Source organism: Ostrea edulis, chromosome 2 (assembly GCF_947568905.1).
Source record: "Ostrea edulis chromosome 2, xbOstEdul1.1, whole genome shotgun sequence".
Taxonomy (NCBI): domain Eukaryota; kingdom Metazoa; phylum Mollusca; class Bivalvia; order Ostreida; family Ostreidae; genus Ostrea; species Ostrea edulis.
Window position 1 is genome coordinate 46,137,478 of NC_079165.1, and position 26,877 is coordinate 46,164,354.

The 26,877-nt window shown below is 33.7% G+C and overlaps 1 protein-coding gene across 4 annotated transcripts in view; it reads right to left on the minus strand.

Moving 5' to 3' along the window:
• Positions 1 to 26,877, minus strand: part of LOC130051703 (BAG family molecular chaperone regulator 1-like) — a 34,703-nt gene that overhangs the window by 4,726 nt on the left and 3,100 nt on the right. For 2 of the 4 annotated variants that reach the window (XM_056154199.1, XM_056154200.1), the window contains exons 2-4: positions 8,972 to 9,097; positions 6,653 to 6,738; positions 515 to 628 (exon numbers count right to left, since the gene is read on the minus strand). In XM_056154199.1, coding sequence (XP_056010174.1) covers positions 515 to 628; positions 6,653 to 6,738; positions 8,972 to 9,097 — 326 coding nt within the window. Of the gene's footprint in view, positions 1 to 514; positions 629 to 6,652; positions 6,739 to 8,971; positions 9,098 to 12,399; positions 12,559 to 26,877 lie in introns of those variants that run through there. The other 2 variants (XM_056154201.1, XM_056154202.1) reach the window with 2 other exon arrangements.

Here is a 26,877-nt window from a genome sequence, read left to right on the forward strand (position 1 = left end):
AGAATAAAACAATATTTTAGCCTTAAATCTGTGTTATGTAAACAAAGACTCGAGTCCTTTCATGACTATACAAACTAACCAGTGAAATGTTAATTTTGTAATATAAAGCATCTTAATTTTGCATAGTTGCAAAATTTAACTTTGAGATGACACATTTTACCCCAAAAATGATTGAAATGTGAAAGATAAAAATTAATAGACTTAGATCAATATCCATTTCTTTTGAAAATTTCATAAACAATAACATATATACATGTATACTGCAATCTTTGTTTACAAAACGAATAAATAAACTCTTTAAAATGAGCTTTTGTGATAATGTATAACCTTAATTTTTATGTGATATCTTTTAAACACATTAGACAATAGATTTTGATCATTAAAAGTGAAAAACAAAATTTTGGGGAAAATCGTGAATCAGTCCCTTTAACGTTTAACATGCAGATCTCGGAGAAAATTATGCTGGTAGTATATCTGTTCCCTTTACAATTTCATTCAGACTATATGCACCTACCCTGTGTATTCCGTCCAGCTCATATGTGACTTCACTTAATTTTTCCTCCTCCTTTTTCATGGACTGCTCTATATTATGTAGCCTTCCCATTTCCTTGTCATCTAGTGGGTCAGGCTAAAATCAGAATGTCATCCATTGTTAACAATATAATGTAGAAAACAAGAGGTCCATGAGTTGTGTCAGTTGTTCAGGTAAGCAATGCACTCTACTGAATGTATAGGTGCCTTATATATTCCTTTCCTTTATGACAAACTGACAAAATGTTTATTTAAAGAAATAAATTCTATTTTTGAAAACACATTAATGAATGAACTGTGACATTTTACATAAAGCGTTGCAGTTTATACCCTTTATGTTTACATTCTACTTTCATTTCTGTCGGAATTCCCAGTCATTAAAATAGACATACTACACTTATAAAAATTCATGTGTATTGTTCACAACTGCAATGCATTCATGAAGAAATGGCTATCATTACAACTTGTAAAGATATCAAAGGCAAAAACATTGGAAATATAAATACATGTATTCTTAACTGTAACCTCATGTACTAAAATCTTGATTTGGGTAAAATAAATGAACGCAAACTTCAAAAGCTTAGAAACGCTTTAGAATAATTCCTTAACTGTCATCCCAAGAGAACAGAATACTAGAACATATTCCTATATACATTATACGAATCTTATTTCATAGTATTTATCTTCTGTTTGAAAGTTCCCTGTGTTTGCAGAGATTGCAACTTAGTGTTACAATGATGTTTACTGTTCACTGCAACACACTGTTACAAATATATAATGTACATGTAGACAATATTGATATCAATACACAGTCTCATACAATCATATCAGTGACATTACCAGCTCTCATACAATCATATCAGTGACATTGCCAGCTCTCATACAATCATATCAGTGACATTACCAGCTCTCATACAATCATATCAGTGACATTACCAGCTCTCATACAATCATATCAGTGACATTACCAGCTCTCATACAATCATATCAGCTACATCATTAGGTCTCATACAATCATATCAGTGACATTACCAGTTCTCATACAATCATATCAGTGACATTACCAGCTCTCATACAATCATATCAGTGACATTACCAGCTCTCATACAATCATATCAGTGACATTACTATAGGTTTCATACAATCATATCAGTGACATTACCAGGTCTCATACAATCATATCAGTGACATTACTATAGATCTCATACAATCATATCAGTGACATTACCAGCTCTCATACAATCATATCAGTGACATTACCAGCTCTCATACAATCATATCAGTGACATTACCAGCTCTCATACAATCATATCAGTGACATCATTAGGTCTCATACAATCATATCAGTGACATTACCAGCTCTCATACAATCATATCAGTGACATTACCAGCTCTCATACAATCATATCAGTGACATTACCAGCTCTCATACAATCATATCAGTGACATCATTAGGTCTCATACAATCATATCAGTGACATTACTATAGATCTCATACAATCATATCAGTGACATCATTAGATCTCATACAATCATATCAGTGACATTACTATAGATCTCATACAATCATATCAGTGACATTACTATAGATCTCATACAATCATATCAGTGACATTACTATAGATCTCATACAATCATATCAGTGACATTACTATAGATCTCATACAATCATAGCAGTGACATTACCAGGTCTCATACAATCATATCAGTGACATCATTAGGTCTCATACAATCATATCAGTGACATTACCAGCTCTCATACAATCATATCAGTGACATCATTAGGTCTCATACAATCATATCAGTGACATTACTATAGATCTCATACAATCATATCAGTGACATTACCAGGTCTCATACAATCATATCAGTGACATTACTATAGATCTCATACAATCATATCAGTGACATTACTATAGATCTCATACAATCATATCAGTGACATTACCAGCTCTCATACAATCATATCAGTGACATTACCAGCTCTCATACAATCATATCAGTGACATCATTAGGTCTCATACAATCATATCAATGACATTACCAGCTCTCATACAATCATATCAGTGACATTACCAGCTCTCATACAATCATATCAGTGACATTACCAGCTCTCATACAATCATATCAGTGACATTACCAGCTCTCATACAATCATATCAGTGACATTACTATAGGTTTCATACAATCATATCAGTGACATTACCAGCTCTCATACAATCATATCAGTGACATTACCAGCTCTCATACAATCATATCAGTGACATTACTATAGGTTTCATACAATCATATCAGTGACATTACCAGCTCTCATACAATCATATCAGTGACATTACCAGCTCTCATACAATCATATCAGTGACATTACTATAGGTTTCATACAATCATATCAGTGACATTACCAGCTCTCATACAATCATATCAGTGACATTACCAGCTCTCATACAATCATATCAGTGACATTACCAGCTCTCATACAATCATATCAGTGACATTACCAGCTCTCATACAATCATATCAGTGACATTACCAGCTCTCATACAATCATATCAGTGACATTACTATAGATCTCATACAATCATATCAGTGACATTACTATAGATCTCATACAATCATATCAGTGACATTACCAGTTCTCATACAATCATATCAGTGACATTACCAGCTCTCATACAATCATATCAGTGACATTACCAGCTCTCATACAATCATATCAGTGACATTACCAGCTCTCATACAATCATATCAGTGACATTACTATAGATCTCATACAATCATATCAGTGACATTACCAGGTCTCATACAATCATATCAGTGACATTACCAGCTCTCATACAATCATATCAGTGACATTATTAGGTCTCATACAATCATATCAGTGACATTACAAATTTACAATTGCCATAATATGCCTGGTTATTTGATTAATATGGATTCATTATAGCACATCTCTTGCAGAACCCCTAAAGTGTTTCCCACTTTAACTCCTTACGAAACAGTGACTGGAGTTTACTCAGTGGTAGACGTAAATTTGAACTTGTCAAGTTTATTGAAATGCAATTCTCATGTTTCAAATTTACTATATGTACTATTACAAGATCTAATGAAGTTCTTTAATTCTGTTTACTTTATATACATACATTTATTGCATGATAGTGAGTAAGATATGAAGATTTATTCACCCAAGAAAAACCATATTCCCTGAGACACAATGTAATCAAAATCAGACTTCTAAGATCTGCGCCGTATACTCTGCGTAAGTAGATCTGACATAACCCGACTAGGGTTCATGTTCATTTGAACTCTATGTCAGCCAATCAGTGTGTCACAAATGAAATCGTCGGTGTTCACAGTTCAAGGAAATTGGATGCGATTGTTTGGTTTAAAAGAAAACACATTGCAGCTAGATGTGACGTCACAATGCACCGTTTATGTCGACTGGCGTTATATTCCTCGCGTTATTTAAGTAAACCATCTTGAAACTATTCAAATCGTACCCATCCCTATTCATACATAAATCGGAATTCACAATTAATTTAATTTGGGTGTATTTTACATCGTACGATTTTTTGTTTGAATGAACGGAATAGATTAGGCATTATTGTGAAAATTAAAATTCCTTATGTGAAAATAAACAATTTTATAGTGTGGAATATACTTCGTGGGAGAGAGATTACTGAAACTTATTTACGAATTGCTGGGAACCGCCTAAATAATAATCATTGTTTGTATGGCGCAATTTGACTGGCTGATAGTTCTTATGAATATTCCAAGCGAAAGGTCATGCGGACATGACTCCCTTATGGGGTTATGTCAGATCCTATTGTAGCGATTGTGAGCGTATCTAAGGATCTGATTTTAATTAGATTTCCTGAGACAACACCCAGGAGAATATGCAGGGTTTGACATTTACTTTCTTGAGCACTAGACCAGTCGGGCTACTTCAAATGATTTTTACTAGACCTGACCTTACATCCACTAGCCCTGACCAACTTTCCAGAGAAAAGAAACCCTGATGGTTTCTCCATATTTAAGTACTTAATTCAAATGACAAACGTTAAGTTTAAACTATAACGTACTTAATTGTCTCAAAAACATCTTTAGTCTCGTCATTCAATGTGATGCTTTTAATTTCAAACGCATTCTTTAAATTCTACTCGGCACAGAAATTCTTTAGTCTTTTGTTAGAATAAAATGACCTCAACATCTTTTTCAAAATTTCTTTTTCATAAGCCCTGCTTTGTTTCTTCCCAATCTACTCCTCTCTTTTTTTTTTCTCGGAACATCCTTCCTTGAGGACGAGAAGTCGACACATTCCCGCACATGTGTCAACAACGAAAAATGGCTATTTACGATTTAATTTATTTATTTGATAGACACGTTCTTATATTCAATTAAAATAAACTGTTTTGTTTTTATTCAAATGAAAATAAAACAGTTTATATCTATTTATCCGAAATATAACTTTACACCCATTAACAAAGAGTAAATGTCGTAAAATATCACTTCCGACAGCGACTTATAGATTAGAACTAAAAATAGAGATTTTGTCATCACGCGGTTCAAAATTGCTCGCAAACTCTTTACAGTTATTTTTTTAAGTTAAAAATAAGATATCTTATGGTTTAAAATAAAGTTTCTTGTTTATTTGTTCAACACGACCAGTCGGACTAGTGAATCGACATTTTACCCGACCAAACCTATCATTTAGTAGACTCGGTCGGTCGGACGTGCCTTAGTGTCAAACCCTAATATGATTTTTCTTTTTCTTGGATGAATAAATCTTCACATCTCCCAAACATTCATGTAATAAATTTTTTATTACACCGAAACAAAGTAAAACTACAGAAATTGCAAAACAAATCCTGGATCTGCTCATTTCTACCTAGATATGCTCAAACTGACAGTAGCACCGTGTCGTCAACGTAGTAGAATAAATAAAGTGATGTGATAACCATTTCTTATGTTTCCTTTCTCCCTGAATGCTGATTATTTACAAGGTGTGTGTATAAAAAAGTGATGAATCTGCGTACAAGAAACCGGTGTATAAACAGACATTAAATTTCATATGAGACCCCTCACCATTCAAATGTTATGAGCTAGGTCAAAGTTTCAGACAGACAGGACAGAAACAATATGCCCCCTCCCCAAACTTTAGTCATGGGGGCATAAAAAAAACTTGAATCCAAACGACTTTGCAATATTTGCATTTTGATTAGCTGCAGAACTATAGCTCTCCGAAAAAAATTATGTTAACAGTCCGGCCTGTCAACATAATTTTTTTCGGAGAGCTACAGTTCTGCAGCTACATTTTGATATGAATCATATGATAAAGTGGGATCCTGCTACTCTTGTAAAGAATTTGTTTTAAATAATTTCCTGTTTATTCCCATATAAAACTTTGATCTCCTATTGTGACCCCATTCTACCCCCGGGCCCCCTGAAATGGACATGAAGAAGTTTGATTGAAATTGGCCTAGTGGATATGGAGAAGAATATGAAAATGTGAAAAGCCAGTCAAATTTCAATCAGAACTTTTGGTTCTGATGAGCTAAGATTTTCTATGGGTTTGTCATTTTGTGTTGAATACCAAGCCATACAATCAAGTGATCAATGACAAGCAAGTTTTGCTCATTCAGTAAGAATACAAAGTGACTCTATGAAATAATGTACATATCAACAAAATAGTATTTTTTTCTGCCAAAAATCCACTAAACTTTGATGGTTCTAAAAATGTATGAAACCCCCGTTATAATTCCAATGTTATTTATTACAATTGCTTTGATTGGACAAAAATAAAGCTGAGCGAGAGTTTACACATCTATAAATCCAAAAATGTGATGTATTCATACGCACCTGAAAACAAATAATGTAGTGCGGGGAAACTATCAACATTTTTGAAATTGTTAATACAGGGAACGAATTGGAATTATAAGAATCAAACACTCTTTTTAAAGAATTTATCAATGCGTAAACTCTGGACATTTTACTCACAAACTTAACATAAAAGTGCTTTGCACTTTTACTCAGTTTGTGAGTAAAATGTTTGGAGTTAACACATCAATAAATTTTTCAAAAAGAATGTTTAATCCTATAATAAATAATTTGCATAGAATATTACCTTTTTACCAAGAAGCATAACTTTTGCATGATCGGTTAATCCGATGTCTGTCAGGTATGCCTCTGGGTCTTTGTTTAAAGTCTTGCCTGAAAGAAAGAAAATCATTTAGCACCATTGCTTGTCCAAATATTGAAACTTAAAAATTGTGAAGGAAAGGTATCTTATTTCATCTGATTATGCAGAAATCGTTTTGTTTGTTTGTATGTCGTTTTCATACTATTCAAGAATTGTTCATTCATACAAACATCTACAGCTTCAGATGAAGTGCCATCAATTCTAATCTAGGCTATGATTGGTGCTCAAAGCCATAGCAGTGACAGCTTTTATTGTGCCAATCCCTACCATGCCATAGGACCTCTGTTTTAAGGTCACATCTTTAAGGGAAGAGATCAAAAGTTTAATGTCTGACAAAAAACTAAATTCACTAAGTTGAATCGCGTTTATATTGAACAGTATCTATATCTCGGTGAATCGTTTTAGCCCTATATGTGAAGTGACCTTTAAACAATATGACCAGATGCTTTGCATTTGATGCTAATAATCAAAGTGAACATGATTTCAAAGATTGTTTTCAGTGAGATATACAGTGGAGCCTCGTTAATCCGGACACTTTGGTTCCCAGCAAAATCGTCCGGATAAATGAAGCGTCCGGATAACTGAATCACATATTTTTTATCTTTACATATGTAACCAATATGCTTACTTTATTGATGCGTAGTGAATTAAACACATTCTATCATTGGATTTAACCATTTGCATTAGTAAATAAATCATGATAATGTTAACATTTACATGGATTTCAAAGCTCTAAAATTGAAATATACATGTGCAGTGTATTTGCCTATGCTTACACTGTACATGTATATTAGCACTACAAATAATTATACAAAATTGTGAACCGTATGCACTAAAACTAAAACACTATATGTAACTATGAATAAATAAATCAATCAATAGTAACTAACATAATCATTTACACTAAATAAACATTTCATCACACTTTTACTTCTTAAAGAGGCCGGTCATTTCCATCAGTCACGATTCACGGGTTTGGCGGTCTGTCTAAACAATATTCATCGTCCACAGTTGATTTAAGAATATCGTGTTTGTCATGTCGGTTGACAACATTCTTTAACCAAAATTTCATCTGCCAGAGTTTATATTTCTTATTCTATAATTATCCAAGCCAATATCGGGAGAACAAAATCATTTAAGTTAATAACATTAAGACCTACTACTGCTTTGTCTAGCCAAGTGCACCTATTATTTTCATGATGCGATAATATCGGAACAAAACTCGGGTGAAACCAACTTTACGGGTACATACAAACTTTAACTGTCATTTTCCTTAAAATTGTAATTTTCTAACTGCTACCCAGAGTTTAAAAAATTGAAAGCAATAAAACTCTACAACATTGTAACAAGAATCAATCGTACACAGGTACATTCTACATGCGTTACAGTCTAAACATTAAAAACTTACTACATATACATGAACATGAATGTATATTTCATGCCAATTAGCAGTATAAAATCCAGAATCTAGAAGTATAATCTACACTCTTTAGATTTGAATAAGTCGATATCAATTTACGAATCAGTACAACTGATATGTGTAGCAGACACTAGCAGTTCAACAACAAAAATATCATTACAGCATGCTGTTTAATTCATTTTAAAATACTATTAGGCTATTGATCAAGACTATAAAATAATATGCTACAGATTTACAAAATTTAACACTACACGCAATACAGATCTTATGTGCCAAAATTGGCAATACAAGATCGGCACGTGCTATCTAACTGACATATCATCACACACCACCTAATTAAAGGGAGGTGTTGATGGGGTACAGGTAATCGCTTCAATTAGACAGTTTGGCTTGTTTTCTTTATAATTTACGCCTTGCTAAAATTGTCCGACACAGACCTTCCCTCAAAAAAAAATTACCGTCCGGATTAACGGTACAATTTTCAATGCATATTAACGTTTTGTGGTAAAAAATGATCGTCCGGATCCGGAACGTGAATTTCCGGATTAATGATGCAAAATAACGTATAAAAATTCCGTTTCCTTGAAAAATCGTCCGGAAGGTGAAGCGTCCAGATTAATGGCGTCTGGATTACCGAGGCTCCACTGTATAGCATTTTAGAATATAAGTACACTGACATATGTACATGCAGAGCAACATACAATCCGATAAAAGTCAAGTCATCGAAAACAGTCTTGTTCACTACAAATACAAAATTGATTCCATCTTTAAATGTACAACATAATCAGAATTCATTTCTGAGACCATTATTACTGCAAACATACCTTTAAAAAGAATCTTTTGATTGGCTGGTGGAATTTCTGTGACATCATAGATTTTCTTCACTAGATCCTCCACTGTCAGCACATTTCCCTGTACGGCTTGTAACCCAATGTCGTGGACTTTGGAACCTATATAAAGCAGAGTAACAAACAAACCACTGCAGCACATACACTCCTTACTACACATGTAAACACATGCACACTAATCATAATTATAAGGACTAGGCTTCTTCATAACATTATGTAGTGATACTGTTTGCTACATGTATATCATAAAACTCTCGTCCCCATCTTTCAGAACATGTTGGCTGCGATTCAATTGGCACAGTTGCAAGAACACGTACTAATTTATGTTCCATGCTTAAATATACGTATGAAACAGAGAGATTCTAATTCATGATGGTACTAAATTTTGAATATGCTAAAACAAGTATACACATTCAATATTTACTATATTAATTACAATAGGGAGCATATATCAGTTTCATTTACAGGAGCTAGGTTGCTTGCAGTATATAAGCCCTTTGATAATATTATGAAACAAAATCACATCCTATGTATGAGAAATTGACAAAAATAATCATTGAAGTGCTCAGCAACTTTGGTGAGAGTTCCTACACCACCCCTCAAGCCATGGAATTTCATAACTTAAATCAACTGTTTTATTACCTAATGCAACAGATTTATAGTTACATCACATGTACATATGTAGTGGGTTTTTTTTTTTACTTATTTTTTCTGTAAAACTATTTAAGTTCCTCTAAAGCATTTTGACTGTCAGTCAATAGTTTTTGAATTTTTGGACTGGCTATCTATTGGACTGGCAATGTACATGTAGTAGTGCTTTAACATTGTTAAAGGAAATTTAAAGTTACTAACTATTTTGCATTAAAATCAGTTGTTCAAAAATGGTGGATGTTTATTATATAATAGGTTGCATGAATACAACTTGGCAAACACTATACAGTGGACTTTTATATCCTTTTCAAAAATGGTAACTTCTAGAAAGCCATCAACACATTCAATAACATTTTGATTGAATTCTTGGTATTTTTAGAGTCCTTATCTTTAAGAAGAATAACCCAATCTCCTTCCTGTAGCTCTGGGAATCTTACTAAAGCTGCCATGTTTGTTGTATCTGCACATTAGTGCATTTCGAAACGAATACCATACTTCCAGACCTGGGAAAATTAGCCTCGCCTATTGACTGATAAGACATTAAATAACTTTTTCTAGACGGCATCTGACATGTTGACTGGTAGATGGAGGAACTGTAAAGTGTCAAAATGTAAGAAGTTCAACTGCAGTCTCTCAACATGTAGTCAGCTTCTCTTAGTCAAAATAAAAAGAAGAAAAGAAATGTGTTCTTTTGTGACTGTGATGCTGATGTACATTGTCATTTCAGTAAAAAGTGGTTGACCAAATTTTGATGAAATGCTTTGAAACTGTGAGCATATAAGTACCAGGTCTTGTATCTTATTATCAATCTATATACATGTATTCTATTAACTAATATCCCCTAACCAGAGACAACTGATGAAAGTTGAAGCTTTTTAAGAGGAATGGAACTGAACATCTTAAAAGGTTAAGCATTGTGGTTAAGAGGTATTTCAATGGACCGAGGACATTGGCCTGAAGAGCTCAGTGGTGGAGGGCCTGAATAGCAACACAAGCCATTGTAGTCACATAATCATGATTCATTTATCTTCCTACTGCCCAACAAATATTACCCTTGTTTAAATTATGTGTAAAAATTCTAGGAGTTAAAAATCTCGAGAAACATAATGCAGGCATCAATGGGATAGTATTGGTTAAGCTGCATTTCAATGGATTGTGGATATGGGCCCATAAAACTCAGCACACATGTATAGTGCTTGACTAGTACTGCAGGTATATACATGTACAGTGCTTGACTAGTACTGCAGGTATGTACATGTACAGTACTTGACTAGTACTGCAGGTATGTACATGTACAGTGTTTGACTAGTACTGCAGGTATATACATGTACAGTGCTTGACTAATACTGCAGGTATATACATGTACAGTGCTTGACAAGTACTGTAGGTATATACATGTACTATGTACATGTACAGTGCTTGACTAGTACTGCAGGTATATACATGTACAGTGCTTGACTAATACTGCAGGTATATACATGTACAGTGCTTGACAAGTACTGTAGGTATATACATGTACAGTGCTTGACTAGTACTGCAGGTATGCACATGTACAGTGCTTGACTAGTACTGCAGGTATATACATGTACAGTGCTTGCCTAGTACTGCAGGTATGTACATGTACAGTACTTGACTAGTACTGCAGGTATATACATGTACAGTGCTTGACTAGTACTGCAGGTATATACATGTACAGTACTTGACTAGTACTGCAGGTATGTACATGCACAGTGTTTGACAAGTACTGCAGGTATAACAGGAAGGGGAAAATTCAACAGACTAGCTAGACTGGGATTCGAACCTCGGCCTTCAGAATCTCTATATGGTTATGTGTTCTACCATTGAGTTTTCTGGCTACCAGAGATCAAATCCGGCTGATTACCACATTCTTCCCTCCTTATAAATATGTCTTCACACTTTAAAGATATCAACCCAGAATCCCTGGCAGGTTTTTCACTTGTCCGTCTACAGCACCATATGTAAAGGGAAGGGAAGACATGCAGGATTTGAACTAAAGGGCTCCTGAATCTAGTCAGGTGCTCTACCAACTGAGCTCCCTGGCAATTGATTCCATCTAACTGCTATACAGGGGTTCCCAGTTCAATTCTCAATCCAGCTACCTTACAACCATCCCTCTTCCTACAGTATGATGCAATAAATATTTAGGCATTGTTATCCTGTACGTATCTCATACATATACTGTCAGAAATAGGCTCTCCAAATACTGGTGAAATATTGTTCAATAATACATACATGTATATATTAGAAATTTCAACATATTCGATAGACAATAAGTTAACAGTGTAAGATTTTGAGAATTTGCAAATCAGTTATATTCTACTAACCAGCTGCTAACGAATTTCAATATAATTATATATGTAACTCAAAATAATTTTGCTTAAAATCGAACTGATATTTTAAATTCGTTTGTAAAACGAGTGGGTTATTAATCAGGAAAGCTTACGAAATCTATGAAACATTTTCAAACAAGTGCCTCTGTAAGAAAGTATGTGCTGTTAGCCTGTATGGTTTTGTTCGAAATATACACATCATAACATACGTGGCAAACTACGAGTTAGTCCAAATGTAATATATCACCATGGAGTATTACAATACTGATACAGATCTCTGTTTACATACATTAACTCAGATGAAGGCAAGCCAAAACAAAAGCTAGCTGTTTATCGAGAAAATTCGGTATTTTTAAAGTAATACTTAGCAATTAACAAAATGAAGTGAATTTAAAATCGTACCATGCTTGACACGAAGTTTCATTCGACTGGCTTTTACGACTGACATACTATTATTTTCCGAAATCGTCCATCAAATAATATTTCAATATATTTGTTGTTGTTGTGAAAACAGAGCAATGAAATAGCGAAAACCTCTTAAGTACGGACATTCTTTTTCCGATTGCATGCTGCATGTGCCCTAATCCTATCAATCGTCCACAAATACAAGTATTGGTATCAGATATTAGTATTGGTAACCACTCATGAATTACAATTAATTGATTTTATTTACAACTTTTTATTGATCATTGGAAGGCTCAGTTTGAGCCAATCTCTACCAAGAGTTATTGTTCCTTATGTAACAGGAAGGGAGAAAATGCAACGGACCGGAACGGGACTCGAACCCGGGTATCCTGAATATCCCTAGTCAGATGCTCTACCAACTGAGCTACATGTATCTGGCCACCGGCGATGAAACCCGGCTGACCGCTACACTTATATATCAGACTAATATGCTTGTTGTTTCTGCTGGGATGCTTGTTGATTGGTTTAATTCAAATTTCTGCTGGGATTCTTGTTTGGTTTAATATTTTTGCTAGGATATTTGTTTGGTTTCATATTTCTTCTAGGATGCTAGTTGATTGGTTAAATTCAAATTTCTGCTGGGATGCTTGTTGATTGGTTTAATTCAAATTTCTGTTGGATGCTTATCTGCTAGGATGCTTGTTGATTGGTTAAATTCAAATTTCTGCTGGGGTGCTTGTTGATTGGTTTAATTAAAATTTCTGTTGGGATGCTTATTTGGTTTTATATTTTTGCTGGGATGCTTGTTGATTGGTTAAATTCAAATTTCTGCTGGGATGCTTGTTGATTGGTTTCATGTAATTCTGCTGGGGCGCTTGTAATCTCAGCGAGATTCGTCGAGGCTGGATATTTGGACTGACGCCTCTTCCGAATCTCAGACCAGTGTCACATACAGTGATTCGGGAAATCTTGCCTGAACTTCGGCCGCTTGTTGCGATTAAAATGGGTTAAATTGAATTTCTTGTCCGCTTCAACTTTTCGCCTTAGATATCCTATTAACTCCCTATCACAATGAAACATGCATTTCTTACCTTTACAAGGTGTAAATCCCACAGTAATTCAAGTTGGCTATTTTCGAAGCCATTGCAAACGGTCACCATTTCATATTTTACCTTTTCAACACTGGAGAGTTCCGATATACTACTTCATGACAATTTGTACTATGATGGAAAATACAGAACTTACTGGTTGACAATTACTTTGTACAAAGCATTTAAGCATAAAAATTAAAAGCAATAAAAAGAAAACTGTGTAACATTTAATCAATCTATTTGAAGGCGTCCTAAACTATCGGAACTCTTCAGTGTTGAGAAGGTAAAATATGAAATGGTGGCCGTTTGCAATGGCTTCGAAAATAGCCAACTTGAATTACTGTGGGATTTACACCTTGTAAAGGTAAGAAATGCATGTTTCATTGTGATAGGGAGTTAATGGGATGTCTAAGGCGAAAAGTTGAAGCGGACAAGAAATTCAATTTAACCCATTTTAATCGCAACAAGCGGCCGAAGTTCAGGCAAGATTTCCCGAATCACTGTATGTGACACTGATCTGAGATTCGGAAGAGGCGTCAGTCCAAATATCCAGCCTCGACGAATCTCGCTGAGATTAGGGCGCTTGTTGATTGGTTTTGTGGTATAGAAATACATTGATTTCTGTTTGTGCGATTTATTCTATCATATATAAAGATAAAAAAAATTTAAATGTCCCTAAATTTTCCGACCCCGTATTTTAAACATTGTTCTATTTCAAATTATAGTATATATTTGAGTTTGTGTTTCAAACACTCCAATCTACAGACAATAACATTTGTATTTACAAACCATAGAAGTAGGCCATAGTCACTGCGATGTCATTAATTAAACAGAAAGCTCTCGTTATATATACACCATCAAAATCTTTGTGAAATCACGAAAAGTGTGTTTTTATCCGACTGAAAACCTGTTAAGATACTAGTATTCTGAGAATTGTTATGTTAAGCCACGAGAACTAGTTCGTTTACTGGGCGTCCAAAAGGCTTGACGACGTACTTTGGTATTTTATTTTATTGAATTTTAAAAATTCATACTGAATCACGTGAGCTGAACTGTAACTCATGCAACAAATGAATGAGGTACATTGTAACATAGATTATTGGAATTCGATTTTTGAATTAGTAAATAGATCATGTAGAAAATAATGAGTAACCTACTCTCGGACATCTATGTGAAGCATATAGAGTGCGGCAAATTAATATCAACCTGTTTATAACCCCCACCCCACCCCCATGCAAAAGTTTAATGGCTTCAGTCAAAGTAAAACTCCTGTAAATAGCATAGTTCTATCAGGTGTGGATAGACAGGTGTTAATGGTAGTAAGGATGACAGAAGAGCGGCAATCGGGTTCTCTTAATCTGTCGCCCTCACCTTCTCGTTTTTCATAAGTTCGCTCCCCTTCCGTTGTCCATATGAAGGAGCACACTTATAGTTTCTTTAATTCTAATTGATATAAATGGTATATCTGTTAGTGTTGATGAATACTAAGTTGATTTTATATGCTTACGATAGTGCTACATGTATATTTTATGCATATACAAATCCTTGTATTATTAACAAAAACTGGACAGTGTTCTTGAAAAATGTTCTTCATGGTTGGTCGATAACAGGTTGTCACTCCATTCAGGCAAAACAATATCCATTTTTAAACCCCCAAGAACACTTGATATATGATTAAACATCCTCTTCGAAGAATTTATCGATGTGTAAACTCTGGACATTTTACTCACACACTGTTGCATTGCCATTAGAGATCAAAGAGATGGCTATAAAACAAACATTTATAAAAAAAAAAAAAAAAAAAAAAAAAAAAAACATAAAAAAACAACAACAACAACAAAACAACAACTGTGAAATCATTTTTAGCCTGTAATGCAAGAAATGCTACCTGATGTTTTGTCAAGTTTTCTGCTTTTCATATTTCATAAGTACACTAGTCATTATCCTTGTATACTATGCTTAACTTTAACAACTGAATTCATTGTAACACAAGGGCCCCTTAGGAAGCTGTTAAGGGTCTAAGGGTCATCCTTAGGTAATTAAAACAGAGAGAGAGAGAGAGAGAGAGAGATAGAGAGAGAGAGAGAGAGAGGTGCAAATGTATATGATAGGAACTATATCTAGTTTTGTAAATATTATCTGTTTTGTGATCGTCTGGATTTTATTGAATTACTCATGAAATTATAAAAAGTCTTCTATTTCCTTCTTCTAAAGCTATCATACCTATTTCTCCATCCTGAAATATTGTTGATCAGAAACTGCAAACACATATCTTTTAAGCCTGGCCTTATTACGTGGTGTTTGAACAGTGCAATTTGCATGTTTTTATGTTGGGAACAACCCCTTGGACATCCATGCATGTTTAACAGAAATCGTTTAAACTTTATTTGCTGAACTTTAACAACTTTGACATGTATCTATCAAGGCAGTTTTTTTTTAAACATGGCAATGATACATAGTTCAAAGAACTCCAATTCCTTATAAAGAATGAACCAGACTCCCTTTCTGATTGAGTACAGAATGCAGGCGCACGCATATTGTGGGTTCCTGGTTGCATTTCTCTCTGTGATACACATCGGTAAGTACGTATTGTTGTGTATATATATTGCTGTCAATGAAACATATACGATTGCTTGCAAAATATATTTGATTTTAATATGAAACTCCATTTATGGAATTGTACTTTCTCAGTTGATTACGAAGACCGGCCTGGTTTTCTCGAAATAAACTTTTAAAAGTTGAAACCTGGAACTAAGTCTGAGATTTTCTTCCGATTTTGCCAAAACAAAAAACAAAAAAAACCCGCAAACTTAAGTTCAAGATTTTTTTGATTTTTTTTGGTGGAGAAATCCAAGCAAGGAACAACAAAGTAAGGAGAATGATGTCCATTTATATGGCGTGTAAAACGCTGCAATTTTATACAAATTTTGAGTTATAAGAGAAAATCTTGATTTTTATTCAATAATCTTGATATTTATATGCGAAAAGTTTTATTCTTACATGTATATTCGATAATCATAATATTTATATGCGAAAATTTTGACGTGCGAACAATTTTGATTTATATTCGATAATCTTGTGATTGATATGCGATAATTTTGATTCATAAATTATATTCGATAATCTTGATATCTAAATGCAAAAATTTTGACGGGCGAAAATTTTTATTTGTATTCGATAAATCTTGATTTATATTCGATAATCTTGATATTTGTATGCAAATATTTGGATTTATATCCAATTATCTTGTTATCTATATTCGATAAATTTTGATTTATATTCGATAATCTTGTTCAATTTATCGAATATGTATAAATAACAAGATTATCGAATATAAATCAAGATTTATCACATATCATACTGTGTATATAAATCAAAATTTTCGCATACAGATATGAAAATTATCGAATATAAATGAAAAATGTTGGGCAGAAATATCAAGATTATCGAATATACATCAAAATTTTCGCATATACATATCAAGATTGTCGAATATAAATAAAACATTTCGCACATAGATATCAAGATTATAGAATATAAATCAAGATTTATCAAATATAAATCAAAATTTTCGTATGTAAATATAAAGATTATCGAATGCACATAAAAAAAATTCTCATATAAATATCAAGATTATCGAATATAAATCAAGATTTGTACATTATTGCAACGTTTTATACGCCATACAATACTTTTAACTTTTCTTTCAATTCTTTTAAAGCAGATGCCTACTCATTCAATAAAGGAATTTTCTGTCCTAAAACTCCATGCTATTTCCCGCCACCTAATTGTAAGATCGCCTTCAGGACAATGATATACTCGGATGGCTCTTGTGAGATGGTTTGCTATCACAAATGCATGTGCGACCCTCGTCGGGCCGTTTGTTCAAAGAGTCTGGAAGGACCCAATACTCCTGCGGTTCCACGCTGCTACCCTGTGGAGCAGACAGAGACGCTTAGTGACGGCACCCAATGTAAAGTCTGTTTACATCTTTGTGATCCTATTTCATGATAAAAACGAGATTTAGTTGTCTATTTCTATTTCCTTTGTTCCTTCACTCGCTAAATTAGATGCAGAAATGACACAAATTAATACTGGGTTCGGCGCTCCTGCATGTGAATCCACAGGCAATCATATCGCTTGGGTTCGAATTTACTACAGTGTATTAAAAATAGAAAATTCAAACCCAAGTACCGTTAATATAAATGCCTGTGTGTGAATCCACAATCGTGACTTCATGCGACAACTGAGTTCCCAGCTGCTCAACATGTGTCACAAAGTTTTCATTTTATTAGAGTTTCCTTTTTTTCAGTACTAGTGCTATGATGTGGATTTAAACTCGTGAAATGGGTACATGAAGTTCACACGATTTGATTTTTGAAACAGGAGTAATTCCATCCCAGTGGACATATTGTAATATAATTCCACTGCATACAAGAAAACGAAAGCAACAACTCTGATTCCAGAAACCGTACAACTATTACACGGATTAGTGGTTTGAGGAAATTGTTTACTGTAGTTTTGAATGCGACACTTAATGAATATGCTAACAGTATTGAACTGATTGCAGAAAATCAAGCTGGTTTGGGTAAATTAAAAAAATTCTACACAGGACCATACTTTTACTCCACATACACTTTTAGAAATTTTCAAGAATCTCAAAACAAGCAAAAAAAAACCCCTAAAACCATAATGCGATTTTATTGGTTTTTGAAAAGCATTTGCCTCTGAATGTCGTATTGGTCTCTGGATCAAAATCTTATTTGATGGAAAATGTTTAAAACTTGTAACAAAATTGTTTAATGGTATTAAGTTAAAAGTGCCATATAATGGCTTGTACAATAAAAATATTTCTATGTAATGTAGGAGTTAGACAGGGTGAAAATCTATCGCCGTCTCTATTTGCTTTATATCTAAATGACTTTGACGAATTTATGTTCTGTAATAATGGTCAAAGGTCTTTCTCGTTTATCTGAGAAATTAGATAATAGTCTTGATATACATTTAAATTTTATAGTCTTACTGTGTGCAGATAATACAATATCATTGTCAGAAACTCCAGAACAGGTCTGATGGGTGGTGTGTTGTTTTTTTTACGAATATTGTAAAACAAAGCACATAAAGCTTAATAATATGAAGACAAAACTTATCATTTTCGGTAAAGGTGCTTTGGTTACCACTGCTCAGCTGTATCTAAATACAATGGAGAAAACATTGAAATTGCAGGTAGTTTTAAATACATGTACATGTATTTGGACATCACATTTTCTAAAAATGGTTGATTAGTTTAACATTACGGACTTATTCGATAAAGCCACTTGGGATATGTAGTGTGATAGGAAAAATGTAGAAAACATATTCTATATATCAATTGCAAATTAGACATGTCTGATAAAATTGTAAAACCTAAACTCCTAGTCGCATGTATATGACGTATGGTGAATTTGGAAGATTTCACATCGCAATTGTGGACTATCTTATGTATGGCAGCAGGAACAACCTGTAAATGTGAACTGGGTCAAAAGATTTTTTTTTTTTTTTTGTTCTTTAAGATCAATTTAAAGAAAGTTGGACTGGTGATAAATAGATAGTTAAATGGAGAGAGAGAGAGAGAGAGAGAGAGAGAGAGAGAGAGAGAGAGAGAGAGAGAGAGAGAGAGAGAGAGAGAGAGAGAGAGAGAGAGAGAGAGATTAAAAGGCATGAATAATAGAATATTTAAAAACACTCATTGACTTTAGAAATATCTTCTTAATTCAACTGAAATATAGTCTAAATTGTTAGGATGGTACGATAGATTTTGCTACATTTACCTAGAAAAAGTAGAATTTGTCAATGGTGTACCAGAAACGACATCGGTGACGAATTTCTTTATCTATACTTGTACATGTATACTTGTACATTTATACATGTAAAACAAACCATATTCCAAACTATTATTGCACAAATCCCAACATTTATGAATTTGACCAAATATATGTAATGCACAAAATAGCCAAACGTTAACTAGATTATGTACATTTATAAAAGTCAATATGGAGAGGTTTAATTCTCCGGTTAAAATAACAAATAACTTTCGTAAACTTTTTCATGCATCTATGTTTATCATTAGTATCATCATCATTATTATCCATGCTGTATCTCATATCGCTAGGATTGTTCCACAGACCTTCATCATATACAAGACACATTATCATTTTGTCTAAAAAAAAAAAAAAGTCTGGCAAGTATTTGAAATATTTTGGTAGGTTTAGAACTTGTATAAATATTAAATTACACCCGTTAAATGGTTTGATGGACCATGAGAAAAGAGAATTTGTAAATAATGTTTACAAATGAAACTGGTGATGAGTTTTCCAACTTATTTTAAAATTGTGTGCTCTTACACAGGAAAATTTATCATTCCATTTATATATGTTCCTTCCTGATTTAAATTTATCACTGAACTTCACATCGGTCGCGGTAGCTCAGTGGCAGTCTGGTAGAGCGGTAGCTCAGTGGTAGTCTGGTAGAGCAGTAGCTCAGTGGTAGTCTGGTAGAGTGGTAGCTCAGTGGTAGTCTGGTAGAGCGTTTGCTTCGTGACTGGGAGGTCGTGAGTTTGAGTCGTGCTCGTGAACCTTAGACGCAAACATAGGTAGTGATTGCTCCTTTGTCAAAAGCTCTAATGTGAGAATCACGGGTCTTCCGGATATGACCCTACTAATGGAGGTCCCGTTTCACAGCAGGCATCGACACGTTAAAGAACCCTCACTGCTACGGCCCTGACCCCTAAGCATAAGTCTATACTTGTGGTACAACTGGTGACGTCTCAATATGAGTGAAAGTTTCTTGAAATGTCGTCAAACAAACAAACAAACAAACAAAACAATAATAATTTCACATACATCCTTTGGTCTAAGTAGGACATTCTTCATTTTTGTTACTAGTATATTAGATATACCCGTATAGCATTTGTTTCTCTGTTCATTTGAATAAGGGTTGGTCATGCTCCACTCCTAAACTTTATATAGGGATGACGCAACTATATCATAGAATTATACATTCACCACAACCAGAGTATGTATATTCATTACATGTGTATGTAACGCTGTCAATCACAACCAGACAACCAGAGTATGTATACTTATTACATGTGTATGTAACGATACCAATCACAACCAGAATATGTATATTTATTACATGTGTATGTACCGATACCAATCACAACCAGAATATGTATATTTATTACATGTGTATGTACCGATACCAATCACAACCAGAATATGTATATTTATTACATATGTATGTACCGATACCAATCACAACCAGAGTATGTACATGTATACTTATTACATGTATATAAATTTTTCATTTCGAACCTATAATTTAACAACAATGGTGAAATTGACCTTCAAACTTGGCCATCATTTCCCAATTTAAGCGCTGATAATGACGTAAATTTTCACTTTTAAGTCCTTCAAGACAGGCCTGCCTCTAAGATTATTTTTTGATATTTTGATTTTACAATCGTAAGAACAATTTACAATAGTATTTTTAGGGGCAACGCTGCCTTGGGGTCGAAATTAACGAAAAACCTATAAATTAGGGGAACTGGTTTAGAAAACCTTATTCATATTTACAGGTGCATTACTTGTGCTTAAAATAGCTCAGTCAACTGCACCGCTGGCAGAAAATGCTGCGATTATTTTTTGCCATGGTTGGAATCCGAATCACGCCACACTTTTATTTTTTATTTCGCATTTTCAACACTTTTTCATATCTTGAATATTTATGAGTATATTTTCCTTCCATAATCTAGTTTAAATGCATATTCATTCTGTATATAGAAAACATGAAAAGAGACCACAAATTCTAAATTCTCTGCAGTCAAGTGGAACTATCCTCGCCGTGGTCGATTTTATCCCAAGGACAATAATCATCCAGTCTGCGTTACTCTACGGAATTACGTGTGCGACGGGAAAAAAGCACGTCATACAAGAATCGTTGTGTTTGCCTGTCCAGCATGTATTTTGGAAAGAGTTCTGTTGTTGGTGAAGTACTGAAGAATCGGAGTATTTCATTACTGGGAAAAGATGTACACTTAGGCGATGGTTTATACCAAAAATGTAGAAAGAAAGTCTATCGGTTAGAAAAGAGTGGGAATGGGGTCGTGTTATGTACAGACCTGTGACTTTCACGTTTAATGCTGACCGTCTGGTGATGGAACAGTTACTACCTGTTTTAATGACGTACATGTAGTACTATATCTGCACGTGCTTCTTCGGATTTCCATTTTATAATACATGTATCAGTGATATGTATTCTTAATGGCAGTAATAAATGTATATCAAGTAGGGAAATATCCCAAAAGTACTAGTAATTAAGACCGGATATATATCATTACAAAAATATGAGATATCATATTAGAGCTCAAAATGCGATAACAACGCAAACTACGTATAGCGTGCTTGTGCATCGTTATAAGAGGTCTATTGAAAGTCCACATGCTAAAGTCATGAATGAGCTTTTTGTAAAGACTTAAACCAGATCTGGCCTAATCGTGCTAATACAGTTTTTCTTTTGTTACCATGATTTGATCCTTTAAGGAAGAGGTTTCGAAAAGAATATTTTTTGTTCCATACTTTGGGGGGAGGGGTGTTGTTATGGTAATTTTTTTTTTAGTAAAAATGAAATGAAAACAATTTTTAACTTATTTCCATAATTTCCAACATTTGCAGTTTTGTGCTTTGTATTTGTTTTTGAGAAGAACATTAAGATAACTTTGCAAGACATAACAGAAGTATAATGCCCTCAACCAATTTAATATTGAGTATACGAGAAAAAATTGGAGGGTTGTGTTGTTTCAACCTCTATAATACCACGTGTTGCATTCAGTACCAAAACCATATATTTGATTACTTATATACACAGAAACATTATACATGTACTATAACATGGTTGTCTATGCATCACGTACCTAGATCTATTAACGAATCTGTTAATTTTGCGATTAAATGAGTCGTTGTAAATTCGTGCAAAAATTCAATTTGTTATAAAATGTACATATTTAGAAAAAGTTAAAACGTTATTTCACATTGTAATACAAAGCTATATTTTTATGAAAGTGTAGGTCACAATTTCAACATGATTCATGGTAGAGTTAAACAATGACTTGTTTCTGGTGGAAGCATAGTTGTCAGTTGGTGTTTTCATATACTAGGAGGTTTTGTTTTTTTGTTGTTGTTTTTTTTGCACTTTACCAAATTTTGTTGATGATTCGTACCTAAATCATTTAATAACTTTTAAAGTTATGACTTATTTTTGCATATATATAAGTAAACAATTATATTCAATCAATTCAGTCATTTGTAGCACTATCACGTAGCACGTTTTGTACTGAGTAAAACTACTTGATCTATGATAATAATTTTTATGTACTTTTCTGATATCCGAGTAAAATGGACATTTCAATTTCAAAATTCTCCTATGTCCTTATGAGCAGATAGCGTACAGACTCTCATGGGTGTTATTATATTCCCATAAAGACCAACTTCAATATGATTACAAATTCTAAACTTAGTTCTTTTCTATATTTGAAATCATTTGGTTTTGTCGGGTATGACTGCAAACCAAATCCATCAACAACATATTGCAAAAGAATGAAGATACCAAAGAAAAGATGGTTTGCCTTTTTACATCAAATATCCTTTGTTGTGTAAAATTGTATATATAGAATTAAAATTACGTCTATATTATCCTATTATGTGCAATACAATCCTAACGTTGACAACTCTTCCTTAACGTTCAATACCCGCTATCATTTCGTAAAATCATATCCTCATAACAGGCTTTCAAAACACAATTATCAGTCTACTTAACTTCAATCAGTATTTAGAACTTCTTGATGAATTATTGAACTATTTAAAGCGTGATATAATTGAACTACAGACATCCATCACATGATAAATTGATTACTTTCAACTAATTAAATGAAAATTCTAAACACAAAACATAAGTGAGAGAGTTAAGTTATATATCTGGACCCAGTTGCTCGAATGTTAGTCAACTTTAACTAACAGTTAACTTGTCATTGACTCTTACATTTATATAGTGTTGACTAGACGTTAACTATCGGTTAAACTTATAACAGTTAACTTGTCATTGACTCTACATTTATATAGTGTTGACTAGACTTTAACTATCGGTTACACTTATAACAGTTAACTTGTCATTGACTCTTACATTTATATAGTGTTGACTAGACGTTAACTATCGGTTAAACTTATAACAGTTAACTTGTCATTGACTCTTACATTTATATAGTGTTGACTAGACGTTAACTATCGGTTAAACTTATAACAGTTAACTTGTCATTGACTCTTACATTTATATAGTGTTGACTAGACGTTAACTATCGGTTAAACTTATAACAGTTAACTTGTCATTGACTCTACATTTATATAGTGTTGACTAGACGTTAACTATCTGTTAAACTTATAACAGTTAACTTGTCATTGACTCTTACATTTATATAGTGTTGACTAGACGTTAACTATCGGTTAAACTTATAACAGTTAACTTGTCATTGACTCTTACATTTATATAGTGTTGACTAGACGTTAACTATCGGTTAAACTTATAACAGTTAACTTGTCATTGACTCTTACATTTATATAGTGTTGACTAGACGTTAACTATCGGTTAAACTTATAACAGTTAACTTGTCATTGACTCTTACATTTATATAGTGTTGACTAGACGTTAACTATCGATTACACTTATAACAGTTAACTTGTCATTGACTCTACATTTATATAGTGTTGACTAGACGTTAACTATCGGTTAAACTTATAACAGTTAACTTGTCATTGACTCTACATTTATATAGTGTTGACTAGACTTTAACTATCGGTTACACTTATAACAGTTAACTTGTCATTGACTCTTACATTTATATAGTGTTGACTAGACGTTAACTATCGGTTAAACTTATAACAGTTAACTTGTCATTGACTCTTACATTTATATAGTGTTGACTAGACGTTAACTATCGGTTAAACTTATAACAGTTAACTTGTCATTGACTCTTACATTTATATAGTGTTGACTAGACGTTAACTATCGGTTAAACTTATAACAGTTAACTTGTCATTGACTCTACATTTATATAGTGTTGACTAGACGTTAACTATCTGTTAAACTTATAACAGTTAACTTGTCATTGACTCTTACATTTATATAGTGTTGACTAGACGTTAACTATCGGTTAAACTTATAACAGTTAACTTGTCATTGACTCTTACATTTATATAGTGTTGACTAGACGTTAACTATCGGTTAAACTTATAACAGTTAACTTGTCATTGACTCTTACATTTATATAGTGTTGACTAGACGTTAACTATCGGTTAAACTTATAACAGTTAACTTGTCATTGACTCTTACATTTATATAGTGTTGACTAGACGTTAACTATCGATTACACTTATAACAGTTAACTTGTCATTGACTCTACATTTATATAGTGTTGACTAGACGTTAACTATCGGTTAAACTAATAACAGTTAACTTGTCATTGACTCTTACATTTATATAGTGTTGACTAGACGTTAACTATCGGTTAAACTTATAACAGTTAACTTGTCATTGACTCTTACATTTATATAGTGTTGACTAGACGTTAACTATCGGTTAAACTTATAACAGTTAACTTGTCATTGACTCTTACATTTATATAGTGTTGACTAGACGTTAACTATCGGTTAAACTTATAACAGTTAACTTGTCATTGACTCTTACATTTATATAGTGTTGACTAGACGTTAACTATCGGTTAAACTTATAACAGTTAACTTGTCATTGACTCTTACATTTATATAGTGTTGACTAGACGTTAACTATCGGTTAAACTTATAACAGTTAACTTGTCATTGACTCTTACATTTATATAGTGTTGACTAGACGTTAACTATCGGTTAAACTTAACTTGTGTTTGTGCAACTGCCTATTAAATATATATAAGTAAAGTTATAGTGCAACCTAACACCCGGGGTAGGTGGGTGTGGGAGAGAGAGAGAGAGAGAGAGAGAGAGAGAGAGAGAGAGAGAGAGAGAGAGAGAGAGAGAGAGAGAGAGAGTGTGTGTGTGTGTGTGTGTGTGTGAGTGGATGAGTCTTTTCTTGCTTACACACTAAACAAATAAAATCCTATCCTAATCTAGATTAGAGGAATATTCGGTCTTTTTAAGTGGTAAACTGAATTAACCCAGTGCAAACTGTGTTTGTATTTCAATAAACACACTCAAATTATATAGCGAAAAGAACTCTTCCGGATACTGAAGTAAAAAAAGGGGGGGGAGGGGTCACTATAAAGGGGGAAGTGAGACTTCTCCCCAGAAATCTGACTGTATAGTGAGATGGGAGAAGGCTCACTATATAGTCAGACTTCCGGGGTAAAGTCTCACTATATGGCCGGGGAGAGGGTGGTCTCACTATATGTATATAGCCAGTCTTCCGGGAGAAGTCCCACTATGTAACGACGGGACCGTTCGTGTGAATGAGTATGGGTTTGTTAGTGTGTATGTAACACTGAGCTTGTAGACACTCTACAGGTAACATTTTTGCTCGATTGATTCTATATTATTAACTTCACTTTCCCATCAAAACAGGCAGAAGAAGTCTATTGATTTTGAGATCAAACGGTCAGGTCAAGGTCACGACAGGACGTCATAGAAAAAGCTTGTAGACACGATAAAGGCTACATGTTTTGCTCGACTGATTTGATACTTCACATGTACAGCTTTGTTATCAAGACAAGGAAACCCTTATTGATTTTGAGGTCCAAATATCAAGGTCACTACCGAATTTAATAGAAAAAAAAACTTATAGTCACTCATTGCGAGGGGATATGTCCTACCTGGTGGATATTTTGTTGACCCATATATTTCTGGAATGGGAGGTTCCTGATCCAACCTGTCAAAAGGGCACCTGCATTTCTCTCTGTACTGGTGAATGGGGACATAGAGGTGTTTTCTACATCTGGATATTGAAGACAAATAATTTTGCGAGATTAAGGAATCCATCACATATCTTTGGTGTTGAAAATCCCTTTGTGGTGTGTGACTATTGCAGTAGTAAACATTGCAGTAGTAAACATTTGTGCTACTTTACATTTTACCGTAAATTTATAATCGCAACATTTCTAGAATGATGAATGATACGCAGCTAAAAATTTTAAATCTTCAAAAATATTCTTTTCAAGAACAATAAGATCCTGATCAATCAAGTTAATATGCAAATTCCAATTATCTCAAAGTTGTGCATACTATAGTTTGTTTAAATTGTAGCCCCCGGGGATAGGGTGGGGCCACCATAGGGATCAAAGTTTTACATAAGAATATATATAAGCAGG